A 14,273-nucleotide genomic window follows, 5' to 3' on the forward strand; every position below is an offset into this window, starting at 1 on the left:
CGGGCCGGCAAAACGTGAAAAAGCAAAGGAGGAAAACGAAAACCAGCAGGTGGAACAAAAAGGACCTAGAATTCCACATTTCTGACAATCTAACGTTTACTTTTTCAGCTACTGAAATGATACCTTGATAACAACAAACACATAAGCTATAAAGCTTACAACACTATGATAATCTACTATCCAACTGTACAATGTCATGGTACATAATAAATTTCAATTTCCAACATGAAAACCAACTTGTATTCAACAGCTAAATTTCGTTCTGGTTCAAAGTCCGGCCTGAGTTCTCTAGTTGTTTCCCGAATTCAGGTAAAACAGAATCAGCAGCATCTACCACTAGATTAGCAAGTAACGAACACAGACAATTTTCCACATCGGGAGCTCTGTAATTCATACTGGCTCGAAGTCAAATAAAAGAAGGCTGCACACTGTCATGGATAACCTCTGATTAATAATGATTAAAGCAGCCTTGGGTTCTTGCAGATAAGTGTAAGGAACAATAGATATCATGCTAAGGTGAATCCAGAAGCCCTCGACTCTATTCCTTGGTTTGTGGTACAACAGATGCAGGATCATCCTTTACCATCTTGAGGACCAACTGAAAATTGCCTAATAAGGAGATAGTAATTTCTCCTCAAGTTCACGGAAACCGCGGTAGACATCCTCCGTTTGGTTCTGTGGAAGGTTTAATCGCCTCACCTCAGTCATGTACCTGAAATTGCAATACAATGTAAGAGAATGGTCTAATAGATGTGTGAGGTGGTAGCAAGGTTCACATAGCAAAATAAAAGTAAGTCAAGTAGTGGAACAATGCGATGAATTTTTTAAGGATTTAACAGCGTTCAAACAATTTTTATTTTGTCTTCACTCAAACAATTGATAAAAGCACATTTGTATGAAACAGTAGTAGTCCAGATAGAAGAGAATCATAAATGTAAATGTTATTAACGTTTAGACTTACCTGTTCGCCAAACTAATTATTTTATCTCGAGCACCTTGATTTGCAGTCCCTGTTTGGTTCATTGAGAATGTTCCATCAAGAAAGAATGAAGCCCCAGCACTTGTGGTGCCTAGCCTATGTGCAACGACAGATATCCCCCACTCACGGAGGATTGCAAGAACTGATCGCAGCAGGCGCAACTTCAGATTTAGTGAGGGTATGATTGCACCATTAGATAACAGTTGATCATATACAGCAAGTACAGGTTCAGGAAGACCTTTACAGGCACCAAGAAGAGCTCTTGAAACATCATCATCACCAACTAATTCTTCTCCTGAACTTAATCTATCCTGTAGATAAGAGCAGGATAATGAGTACCACAGTGGAATGCTCTCACAGTTAGTCTCAAGTATGCACGTACGGAAAATACAGAATATACACATTACCAATGCAGCCTTCTCAAGATGAAGGCATATTATATCTAAAGGTAAACAAGCTCCATCTGCAGGATCAAGTTTCGAGCCTACTCTTTTCACCACAGAACATGCTTCTGCAACACCACCTTTTGTAAGTGTCTGATCAAGGAGTCTAGCCCAAATTTCTCGAACAATTTTGCTATCAGTGTCTCCAGAGTAATTAGCAAAGCTCAGCATTTCCAGGCAAACCTAGCAAAAAAAAATTCCAAGTCTTTTTAAGAGAAATCATTTGCTAATAACCCAATATAGATGCAAGATTAGGTAGATACAGGGAACTCCTAGTACCAACGGCAATACTGTCTAAAACTTAGATTCAGGAGATTGATTATGTTGAGAATTCATATCCTGACCCCAGTTATGGTTCTAATTGTGTAGAGTTAATTTAGAAACCTTCTGTCCTACCTGTGTATAGTTACAACAGGGTTTGATGCACCGAATACTATAATAATTAAGGACAAGAATACATACTAGGTGCCTAAGTCCCACACATTGTTTGAGTCGTTGGCTAGGTGACAAGGCATGGTAGAGGGCCTGGGTGTCGGGGGTGCCACGACATGCACTGGTATGGCATCCGCTTAATCGAGTTAGGTGTCGCCTAGGAGTAGATTGGCGTCGGGCGGACGCCTACAGCCCTGCTACGGACGCCGCATGCTAGTTCGCGGGGTAAGGGCACCAAAAGATTGCAGCCCTGCGGGAAATCGACCACGAGTCTGCAGGAAATCGACCGCGCGGGAACTGTGGGGGGGAGGGGGGCACGGGAAGTAGATAGGCCCTTCGCGCGGCGCGCGAGAAATTTACCACGCGAGGCCTTTACCGCGGCCGCGAGTGAAGGTGAGGGGAGAGGAGAGAAGCGGCAGGAAGAGAGAAGGCGGCAAGCGGCAGGCGTCCGCTTGGCTGCTCCTCTGTTCGTCCACTGGCCAGCCGCCCCTGACGCGGAGCCAGCCCTGCATCTCCGACTCGAATCTTCGAAGTTCGCACCTGCTCTTCCACCTCGAGTCTCCACCTCCATCGGCCATCCGCCCGTCCACAGCTGCTCACATGTCTCATACTCTCGTCTCTGCGCTTCCGCCTGGTATCTCCCCTGCCTCCTCTGCTTTTGCTCTGAATATAGTATGCCTCGTTCTCTGCAGCTCTACTTTTGATCTGAATATTGTATGCTCATGCTGCATGCGGCATGCCTGTCCCTGCCTCCTCCCTTGCTCTGAATATTTATTCTGCACTCTGCTCTGCTTTTGCTCATGGTGTGCCTGCACAAACGAGATATGTATGTGCTGCACTAGTATATAACATTCTAGCATACAACACCATACGATGTGTGTTTGGCATCGCCTAGGCGTCCGCCACAAACGCGGCATTGTGAAGGGGGTCGAGCGCCGCACCTCAAAAGCATTGGTCCCACAGGTAAAAAAATCCTTTCGAAATTAAGTTTATCGGAGAGAGAAGTTGACTTCTAACAGTCCCCAAGTACCACCAATCCCAACTCACAGAATCTCCCTATTGATTTTCTGTCAAACTCAGTATCCTGCTTGCCTCCTAGGTAGCGTTATCGCCACAGCTGATTATTCCTGTTGTTTCAAGTTTCATCTGACTATTATATCTCTTATTTCAACAATATTTTTAAAATATTGCATGTCCATAAGCTTTGCTATTATGCATAGTAGTAGGAGTTTTATGGAAGAGCTTAATACATAGTTTGAGAATATAAAAATTATTGAGACACAGCAAAGCATATTAAACTGACAAAAGCAAGACCAAGTAAGTTCTATGATACAAAGAAAAAGCATACCTCCCAGAGACCAAATGGAACAGCATAATCATTATACAGTTGAGTGATACTCTTGAGATTCAATGATAGTTCATTTGCCTTATCCTTAGCAGCCTTAGCAGTCTCTGCGTCGGCAAGAATGTTGTCCCGAGGGAATGGAACACTAGGTGATTCAGAACTGCTTGGAATATTTTCAATCCGCGCAGCCATGAGCTCCAATTCTTGTTTGATTTGCATTTGGAAGCGTAGCACGGCAAGTTTGCCTTCAAGCAAATCCACTGTGCTACTATCAATAGGATTTCTAGACGAATCAGCAGAGATGCCTGCGCTTTTGGCCTGAAGCACTGCATCTCTGAGATATTCATACCTGGATTCCAAAAGTAAATTTATACTGTTAGTCCATACAAATGATGAATATAAATTATGAAATTTATAAAATTAAACAAAATAAGGGTTCAAAATCCAGAGACCTCTTGTCAAGAGTTGGAGCTTCTTCGGAATTGGAGCACTGTCGCTCTGCCAATATTAACAACATCCTGGCAGCAGCAATATGCTCCCCCTTGCGAACATAGTACCTAGCTAGGAGCTCAAGATACTTTGTTTGACTAGTCGAGATAGGTGCACCTAAATCATGCAACTTAGCAGCTCCAGATGTAACTGAAGAAATTGACCGAACCTTATACAGGTAAAAATAGATAGTCAGGAATAACATCTCAGTCTCAGATAACATGATAAAGACTAAAGATGATGCATGAACAATACTGACTTGGAAAGATTAGTGACATGAAAGGTATTTCTGTAATCAAATGGCCAGTATCTAGGAAGCACTTCTCAGATATTTGTGGCAAAATAACTCGCCTATCAGCTACAACCAGTACATGGTATTAAAATTCAGATCAGCAGAGTATTTGATAGGCATGCTATAGGAAAACCTGATCAAATCCAGCAACTCTTTTGTTTACGTGAAGAAAAAAAAACACATGAAAGCATACTAATAGTTTTGTTTCTCTATTGTCAAGATGCATGGGCTATGGGATCTAGTACGGGTAATAAGCATATAAGGTTACTAGGTTATGATAAAGGAGTAGGAGTATAAACATAAAATCCAGGCCAACTACACAAGAAATGATGGTAATTTTCAACAAGCGCACACCATGATCAATGGCAGGTGCTTAGGATTCGTCTGGGACAACAGAATTAAATCAACCAACAGCCCAAATTATTTAATTGTATGTCAATGGGCAAACCAAAATAGGATAAGATCACCAACACAGTGACAGGCCAGATAAGGTTTCCTTTTTTATGAAAGTACTAATCATGTATCCATAGTTCCAACTTTGGTGGGAAAACAGGAATTATGGCACACCTCTTCCTGATGCTTACGACCAGCACTCTGCAGAAAAGAAACCAAATCAGAACCACCATACTCCAAAAGCTCATTTTCTAGACCGAGCTCAATTAGTGTTCTGTATAGATGCTCATGGAAAACTGTGTCTGGCCATTGGACACTAAGTTGGATAATTTGTTTGATGTACTTGCTTCGAGAAGCTGGATCAACAGCAGTTGCTAGACCAGATGACTTGTCTGCACTTTGCATTCGACTATGCCCGACACCCTTGAGAGTCCGCAGAGCATTCATAACAATCTCATAGCATTGTTGACGCTGCAACATTATGGTATCATGATGCCTTGGATCAATTTGACCATTGATAACATCAGCATTGGAGTCAAGTGCTTGAGCTTTCTGCAGAGGCAACCGGACTACAGCCTCGTAAAATCTAAACCCACACCAAACAAAAAATATATAAATATATCAGCTGACAGATGTAAAATAAAAAAGTTATCAAGATTGTTAGATTTTAGGTTGCAAAACAATACAGTACTTCCACTCCTATCACAAATACAAGTCCATCTAGTTTTGTCCTAAGTGTAATTTATTCTACTGTAAAAAAAATATTCTCTTGAGTGAAAAGAGGTATAGATTCTGAAAGTAGTCTTCATAATGAACAGATACAGTATAAGTCCATCTAGTAAAGTCTACCTGTTTTCAATCCATATAGAAGTTCAGATACTGATTATCAAAGTTAAACATGTTTGACTGACCAGATACAGTATTTGTTATCAGAGGAAGTCACTAACCTTAGGTTCTCGAATCTCTTGCATATGGCACTCAAATCAGCAGAGTCTGGAATTTTAGTCAAGAGGTTGAAAGCATCTCTAGCAAGAATATCTCTCTCATCGGGGTTATTAGTCATAGATGCTCTCTCAAGGCACTCCACTGCCAAGTAATATTTGTAGTCTGACTCGTTGAAGTAACTAGGGCAACCCTCCCTCAACTTCGTACTGATTTCTTCAACAGTTCCTCTGCCCTCTGGGCCAATATAGTACTGCAAAAATCATATAAAATAACTGACCTAATATGGAACAGTTGAGAATTCTGAATGCGTATGTTGCACTTGTGATTTCCCTGCTTTCATACTGGAAGAGTAAGGAACATGAGGGTGACTGTATTACCTCCATGAGTGCAGAAATAAGACGCATTGCAAGCTGATCACCATCCTCCGAACATACCAATTGATGAAATGTTAACTGAACTAATTTCTTGCGTAAATCATTGCCCAGCGTCTGAGCCAAACGGGCAACATTATGCTGGCAAATAAGTTGAAGCAGAAAGAGTGCTTCACCAGATCTCCTAAGCAACCGCCTAAGACACTCCATTGCCCTCACCTGTTAATCCAATGTGTTCAGGTGAAAAAAAAAAGAATTAAATATGCTCTAATTCTGCTGAGTAATTCCTAACACCTACCTCCATAGCAGCTAGTTCTGCTGATGTATAAAGTAGCCTTGGCTTTTTATTTGATGCAGATTTGTCTGCAGGGTTCATATCTCGAATTTGGGAGTTGTATGGGCTCCTGCCATTGATATGCCCTCCAGGACCAATAATAGGCCCTGTTTTGTAGAGTATGGAACCAGAATCGCCAAGACCAGCAACATGACCATAAAGGCCCCTTCTCTTGTTCCTTCTAGATCTTAAAAATGTTTCCAGAGAATGAATCTTACTCTCAAGAATTTTCATGGCCCCAGCTGAAAGCCTGCAAACAATTACGCCATCCTCGCGTTTATTAGTACCAGCCGGTCCTCGAATCACCATAACAGGGAGCTCCCATATGGGATAAAGTAGTCTTGACGAGCACAAACAAAGGCCTTCGTATGCACCAGAAAACAAAGGTTCTGCTTCTTGAACAACTTGGCCCATACTAAAGCCTCCAGCTTGAGTTCGTGTATTAGATAAAGCAGTGGTGCCATCAATTTGAGGCATCCCAACAAGCCCAGGGTCCTCAAATGCCTCAGCAGCTTTCTCAGAAACAGCATTGCTTATCAGACTATCTTCAGCATAAAGTAGCTTCGCAGCTAGCATTAAGCACATTGCTGCAGCCTCTCCAGCACCAAAGCGATTAAAGAATTCTTCAATTTGTGATCTCAGGGTGTTCCCATCAAACAATTTCCTTAGAATATCAACAGGCCTGTTAAAAATTACCTCCATCAAACCCATAGTATTGAATACAACAACCCTCCTCCGAGGCAAGATGTGCTGGGTAGGAAGATCTCCTTTTGCCCACAGTTTTATACATGCCTTCTCAGAGGGTTTTCTGAAACCTGTGAAGCATTCCACATCAGCATACAAAGACTGCATCGTGTAAGCAGCATCAGGAAGTGGTAAGACATCAGAGGCACAAAGCATTCGACCCTCAACAGGCAAAGCAGAGACTGTTTCTCGTAGAGCTCGGGAGGTTCTAGAAGCTGTTCCGAAGGTACTGGGAAGGGATAGCTGCGCAGCTGAATCTTTCTGCACAGCCAGAAGAGATGACATGGCTGTAGCAGATGAATCTGACATTATAAGAGCACCAGCAGAATAGAAAGCAGACTCAACTTTCAAAGCTAGATCCTCAGGATGAGCTCTGCCAGCCGCAGAAACAGCACCAAATGTAAGCCCACCACCAACCCCCAGAGGTGGGGACGGCCTAGTAGCAACAATTTTTAAACAGGTTGGCCTCTGCAGACCACTGTTCAATCCAACAGAAGAACCACTCCCACCGGATGTAGTGAGGAATAATCTCTTCCCATCTGATAAAACAGCAACAGCATGGAGCCATTTTGATTCCATAGCAGATAGAGGTGAGATGCAAACAATTGATGGTTTTGGTGATTGTGCAGCTCTTCGCGCATTAGGCCTCCGACCACCATAGGGTGCATCCCGTGGATCAACAATGTTCTTTTCTTCAGCAATTTTTGTCAAAGGGCCATCACCATTAGCTCCTAGATCAAATAATTGCAATTTCATGCCCTCGGTACGCGCATAGATAGTGTTCCTCTCCTCATCCATGACCATATCAACAATTGGATCAACGGTTGAGAATTTGAATGCATTTGGCAGTACCCACCTGAAAATCATGATGGTTGGACAAGCAGATGGCCACATATATACAGATAAGCAAAGCATCACAGTTCTGGTCTTACAGCAGTAGTTACCTAGAAAGAAGGCTGCCAATACCAGTAGTAAGACAAACTTTACGGCAGCGTTTACGCCAACCTGAACCAGTTGTATACTGCAATTCATATATATGGCCATCGCGACCAGCTAGAAAAATTTGGCCTTTGTCTGTACATGTGATGCATGTCATTGTGACACCATCAGTGGCAATCATGTACTCGGGTAAAGGTTGTAATGAAAGCTCAGCATATGGGTCCGTTCCATCAGCACTTGCAGAACAGCAAACTCCAACAAGTATCAGCTGGCACAACAGATGTAAGTCAATGTACACATAATTGAAGAGCCAAATTGGGAAAGGACTTCATGATAAGGAATAAAGTTCCTATGATGTATGTATGTCTCAATCAAGTATGAAGATTTTCTAAGACACATACAAGCAATTTTAGCACTGAAGCCATGACACTCCACTAAATAAACTTGCTACATGACTTCATTATGTTCATCCAGCATTTACTGACTGTCCTTGCCGAAGTAGCAGCCAACTAGCTAATATTCTGCTGGTCCCAAAGAATATCAAAGCATGGTCATCTGCTGTAATACATCAGTATAACCGTTGCTAAATATTTCTATTGAACATAAGATATTCTGTATTTCATACTGTTAACCTAACAATTAACTTTTCATAAATGCTACACAAAACCTAAACAGGATAAGACGAAACTGATGGCTGGCCCATGCATTTGACAAAGATCCTGTGCTTGTACTTTTCCAATATTTTAGAGCATCTCCAACATGGACCCTAAACAGGGCCCCTACTCTACTTTTTGGTGCCAAAGAAAATTAATACAACAGAGTCCCTACTCAAGTCCCTATTTTATGGAGGCCCCCAAATCTTCTCCTCAGCCCCATCTCCCAAGGGTGCCTTCGGAGCTCCCTGGTGCTCCTCCCATCCTCTTTGCCCCCATAGCTCAGTCAATCCCCTCCCCCACCCCCACCAGCTCAGTCAATTGGAACAACAATGGGTGTGGCCGAATGACGAGTAGGTCCCATATGCCAGTGTCTACTGGAATGGAGTTGAGGGCTCCTATTGGGGGGAAAAACTCAAGAGTAGGGGAGCCCTCAAATCAAAAGTAGGGGCCCTGAGTTGAGGTCTCCTGATTGAGATGCTCTCAAAATTCAATGATGGTCTCATTACATGAGAAGCATAAGGAAAACTATTAGGAAAAGCTTCAATGTCATAGTAGACAAAGTGGGTGCTTGCATTAGCCAAGACCTTACCCAGCAAGATTAGCAGGTAAGAAATGAATTTGATTATCTTGACTCGTTACCCAGCCACTACTGAGGCCAGGTCAAGCAAGGCAAGGAAACTAAGCATGCCCTGAAAGGATCCGATGGTCCACTCTTCCTTGCAGTGTTGAACACTTGACCAGTCATATCACTACAAAAATCTAAAACTACAGATAGCTCCAGGATACAATTTGATTCAGCATCCTGTAAATTTTAGTCCTGGTGTGCTAGGTATAAGAAACAGAAAATGGATGTTGTGAAGAGTAATCCGAAATGTGTCAAATGCTTAGTGTGTTTTAACTTAACAATTGAATTTTGCAGGCAATGTATATTACTGTAGACTTTGCTCGTCTTCATATATCAATTGGATTAGCAAGTGTCATTCAATGTATGCATGTGTGTTGCAATTCCAAGGGAAACCATAATCATCCTTACCTCAACAGGAGTTGCTAAAACTAAAAGGTATTGAATGGCTTCAATGAAAATCCCAGGCTTTGCCCTAGCAAGGCCAACAGCACAAATTGCTTGATCATCAACATTATGCTCTTGGCACTGCCCATCCCTGGGAAATAGGAAAAAAAACAATTATATAAGCAATAAGGATGGCATGTCTCCATTGAGGAAAAGGTATCATTAGACCACTCACGAGAAAGTGGAATCACTTGTAAACTGCTATTACACCCAACTCTGCTGTTTTTATCTAAGATAAGATGTTATCTTTGGACCTACTAGACGGTAACGCCGACCAAATGCGCTACATGTTAAAAGGGGAATCACTTCATGATAATAATAAGCTTGACAGAGATAACTGGGTGCTAAGGCAACCCCTGCTTCCATGCACCACAAAATATTCACACTGTACAGTTGGACAAAAAAATTTAGCATGGTCAAAAGTTCAGAAGTAACACATTATACATCATACAATCATTTGATTCAAAACAAAATATGAAAATAGACAATAGATGGGAATATAATAATGGGCTTGTATAAACAATTTTACAAAACAACATCGCTGTGACTAACTAACACGCCCACAGAAACAACGAATTGAGAACGAGATAGATCTGAGTACCAAGTAAGAATCAAGTTCGTTGAAAAGGGTACTCCTTTTTAACAGTTTAAGGCCAATCACACATGTAAAAAAGAAAAGGAAAACAAATATTAGTGGTTTACCATTTATCAAAACGCCAGACGAAAAATGAATTGTCAACTGTTGCCCAGGCCCGATGTATGTCAGAAAAAATCCCGCAAAGAGCTGTTCCTTCACCGGCAACTGTGTTATATCTTTCAATCACCATAGGAGGAAGTTGACGAGTTTCTGCAACTTCCACCAAAGAAGGCCACTGGCAAGACAAAATATGTATTAAGATGACATAAAAGTGCATTTTCAAAATATTAGTGGAACAATTTTATTATTAACTTCAAGTATAACTCAGAATAAACACATATGGTAGAGAAGAGTAGGTCCAGCAATGCATTTCTGAGACCATGCAACATGACCATCATGTCCAATGTCATTAAAACTTCTTTTTTAAAGAAAAAATTCCAGCATTCAAGAAAGAGTTCCAACATGTACCAATGTGTTCGCAGTGTTTCATCCTAAGCCTAAGAACTAAAACTTAAAACACGAACTATTTCACAAATCCAACAAACAAAAAGTGCAAAGCAAAACCAAAAACAACTATCTACTTTAAAAAGTGTGAAGACTGAACACTACAACCCATGGTCAACCAACCAAAGCAAACAAAATATCCAGTTCCTACCTCCTCGATTCAATTAGCAATACTATAAGAATCTGTCCCTTGAATGAATGATATCACCAATCCGAAAAGCTGAACACAAAGCTATTTTGGTTTAACTTTACAGTACTTTCTCTTCAATAATCAATAAGGTTGAAAAATGACAACTTAGTTCAACCATGTCTTCAGCTCAACATCATCATTGCTGATCTCATACAAGCCAAGGTTGAGCCTGGCAGTTTAAACTACGAACCTTCCTGAGTGCTTTTTGTTGCAAAACTAGCATTGCTCGGTTTATGCTAATTTCCACCTGTTTGCCCCAATTCCAAGTTTCACCATAACCTAAAAGATCAAAAACTCTTTCACCATTTTCTAATGTAAGATTCAGGATTCACATCCTGCTAGTCAATCATGTGTATCAGTGTATGTCACAAGAATACAAGATTGTAAATTGCTACCGTGTTACACATAGTACTTCTGTCCTGTAGTCTCAATCCCGAAATTTGCCCCAAAACTACTAGTTACTATGGCGCAATACATGAGCCAAAAATTCTACTGCAGGTCTGCAGCAACCAAAAAAAAAACTTCACCAGAATTTCTGTGGCTTGAAATAAACAGATAAAACCTCTGCTCGCCATGTTTTCCTCTCCATCTTCATTTTTCGATTCCTCACCACACCATTCCACTGGGAAAACAATGACACGAATCCCCCAGGACAGTTGATGTAACCCTCAAATACAACGGTAACATTCGCCCAAAAGGGATGCTGGCACAGATCAACGACTCAAGCGTGCGCGGCTAGCAGTACACACGCAGTAGACGGCAGGTCACGTGGGAGCTTACCTCCTTGGGGTGCGAGGAGTAGGGGTGGGACGCGTAGCGCGAGGCTTCAAGGGCCTCCTCCAGGTCGGGCTGCGCGGCGGCGTCGCGGCCGATCCGCTCCGAGACGTGAAGACCCGCCGAGGCCACGTCGGGGCCAATGGCCTCGTCCTCCCCCCACGCCATGGTCGGAGCGTCGCGGCACAAAGCGGGAGTGGTGGGGAACGGGAGAGCGGGGAAAAACCCTAGAGTGCGAGTGGAGGCGGGGGACGGCGGGGTTGGGAGCTTTGGTTGATTTTTGATTCAGATTTTCTTCGTGGGCGGATTCCGGGAAATTTTCCGTTTGGGTAAAGCACGGTTGGACCAGTAGGAAGTCCTTTTATGTGAGTTAAATCACAAGATTCAAATCTTATTCGTTTTTGGCTGAGTTGGGCCTTGTTTATACTATCTCCAACAATCGTTAGCCAAAATACAATACCCATATGTCCTTTGGGTAGCGCTACAGGTAAAAAGTTACATACCTATTTTTAGTCTTCTCCAATAACAAGACCTAAAAGACAACACTCACTGCAAATAGGTCTCAAGGAGAGAGAATACCCAAATTTGGGTTATGCCTCTCCTGATACCCAAAATGGGTCTTGTGTATGGGTACTCTGTTGGAGGCTATAGGTATTGTGTTGGAGACCCATTTTGGGTTTGGGTTCCCAAATAGGTCTCCTATTGGAGACAGTCTTAGTTCCCACAAAATTTTGCAAAATTTTTCACATTCCCCGTCACATCGAATCTTTAGACGTATGCATGAAGTATTAAATATAGACGAAAATAAAAACTAATTGCACAGTTTGGTCGAAATTGACGAGACGAATCTTTTAAGCCTAGTTAGTTCATGATTGGATAATATTTGTCAAATACAAATGAAAGTGTTACAGTGTCAATTTTCCAAAAAAATTTGGAACTAAACAAGGCCTTGGATTTGAACCGGCCTACACCGAATTTACGGGTCTGTTTGGTACAGCTCACAACAGCTTCATGTGCTGTTGTGAGCTGTTTTTTTTTCCAAATACTTATTTCCAAAACAGCTTCATGGGTGAAGCTGTTTTTTCCCTCCTCTCACGAAAACATAAGTTGGATGAAGCCGAAAAAAAGTAGCTTATTGTACCTTCTCCCTCATTTCTCTCTCTCAACTATGCATGAAGTAGTTGGTGAAGCTATTTTGCCAAACACTTTTTCCAAAACAGCTTAGCTTCATCTAGAAAGTCACTCATGAAGCTATTTTTTTAAAAAAAACAGCTTTACTAGTGAAGTTGAACTGTGCCAAACAAGCCCTACAATTTGGGTTACTATTAAGGGTCTGTTTCCACGCAAAGCTTTTTTTTGCCAAACACTTTTTTTAAGAGACTTTTACATGTATGACATTATAAAAATTGATAATTACCTACAAGACATTAAAAAGTTAAGCTCTCACAGATGCCACTGCTCTAAACTCTTTTGCCCTTTATGTCATTTTCGTCAGATTTGGCTCTAACGGTGTCAAACTATGAGTGTGAAAAGTCAAAAATACCCTTAAGACTGAATATGTTATTAATTTTTTTTGAACATCTTAATGACCTCAAATGAAAAAACTCAAAACTACAATATTGTAGATCTCGACGAGACCTATGACTTTCTAGTTTTGAATTTTTTCATTTGAGATCGTTAAGATGCTCAAAAAATAATTGGATATTTAAACATGAGGGTATTTTTGACTTTTCATACCGCGGTTTAATACCGTTAGAGTCAAATCTGAGTTTAGAGCAATGGTACCTATGAGAGCTTAACTTTTTTAATGGCCTCTAAGTAATTACTGACTTTTACAATGGTATACATGTAAAAGCCTCCTTTTTCAAAACGGTTTCACCTGTGAAGTAGTTTTTCTTCTCCTCTTCTCAAGATGGGATGGGAGAGATGAAAAAAGGTAGCTTATGACACCTTCACCCACACATGTGAGCCCAGTGGACCAAAGCACTGTGTGTACCCCTTTGTCTCTCTCGACTGTGTGTGCCCCTATGTCTCCCTTCGAAGCATCGCGTGGGGAGCGATGTGGCGCATATTGTCAGGGCATGTTAGCCGGGGCACGGCCCCCCAGGGTCATGGTCATCGGGGAGGCACAGGCGACGTTGATATCGCACGCTGCAAGACACGGGCACAACCGCAGGCCCGCAGGTAGCGGGGCCATCAGAGGAGCAGGAGCAGGGCTAGGGCGCGCTCGCCAAAATCGTTGGGCTCTGCCGTCGTCGTTAGCTTTATGGGGCTATGACTCCAGCGTCTAGTGCATGGGACCGCTGTGGGGGCGAGGGGCGTCGGGAGGGGCCACCGCCATCGGGAGAGGCGCTGTCGTGGGGGGCGCCACCGTGGGATAGTGCCACCTCTGGAGAGGGGCCGCTGGGATGAGCATTGGCTCGCGGGCACGAGGTTGCGGACTTGCGACTACGTTGCATCGTGAGAAAATGCGAACAAGAAGATAAGGGGAAAAGGCTAAGGGTATTATAGTAATTGTTCTTAGTGAAGTTGTTTTAGTCCATTTGTGTAAAGCTATTTTGCCATACAAATTTTCTAAAACAACTTATCTTCACCAAAAGAGCCGCTCATTAAGCTATTTTGCAAAAAACAGCTTCACTCATGAAGCTGAGCTATGCCAAATAGACCGTAAGATATTTATTTTTGCTTCTAAAAGTCTACATCACCCTGTGAGATTTAGTGCCCACTTAACTCCCTA

At 42.2% G+C, this 14,273-nt stretch overlaps 1 protein-coding gene across 1 annotated transcript; it reads right to left on the bottom strand.

The window, feature by feature from the left end:
* Positions 53-11,855, bottom strand: LOC8056867 (nuclear pore complex protein NUP155). Its single transcript, XM_002468202.2, has 13 exons — positions 11,543-11,855; positions 10,134-10,303; positions 9,396-9,522; positions 7,712-7,974; positions 5,988-7,623; positions 5,696-5,908; positions 5,321-5,568; positions 4,548-4,959; positions 3,652-3,857; positions 3,203-3,548; positions 1,387-1,605; positions 962-1,290; positions 53-712 (listed from the first exon to the last, which is right to left on the bottom strand). Exons 1-13 carry the CDS (start codon positions 11,702-11,704, stop codon positions 610-612), a joined length of 4,434 nt encoding a protein of 1,477 aa, XP_002468247.1. The 5' UTR covers positions 11,705-11,855; the 3' UTR covers positions 53-609.

This window comes from Sorghum bicolor, chromosome 1 (assembly GCF_000003195.3).
Source record: "Sorghum bicolor cultivar BTx623 chromosome 1, Sorghum_bicolor_NCBIv3, whole genome shotgun sequence".
Lineage (NCBI taxonomy): Eukaryota > Viridiplantae > Streptophyta > Magnoliopsida > Poales > Poaceae > Sorghum > Sorghum bicolor.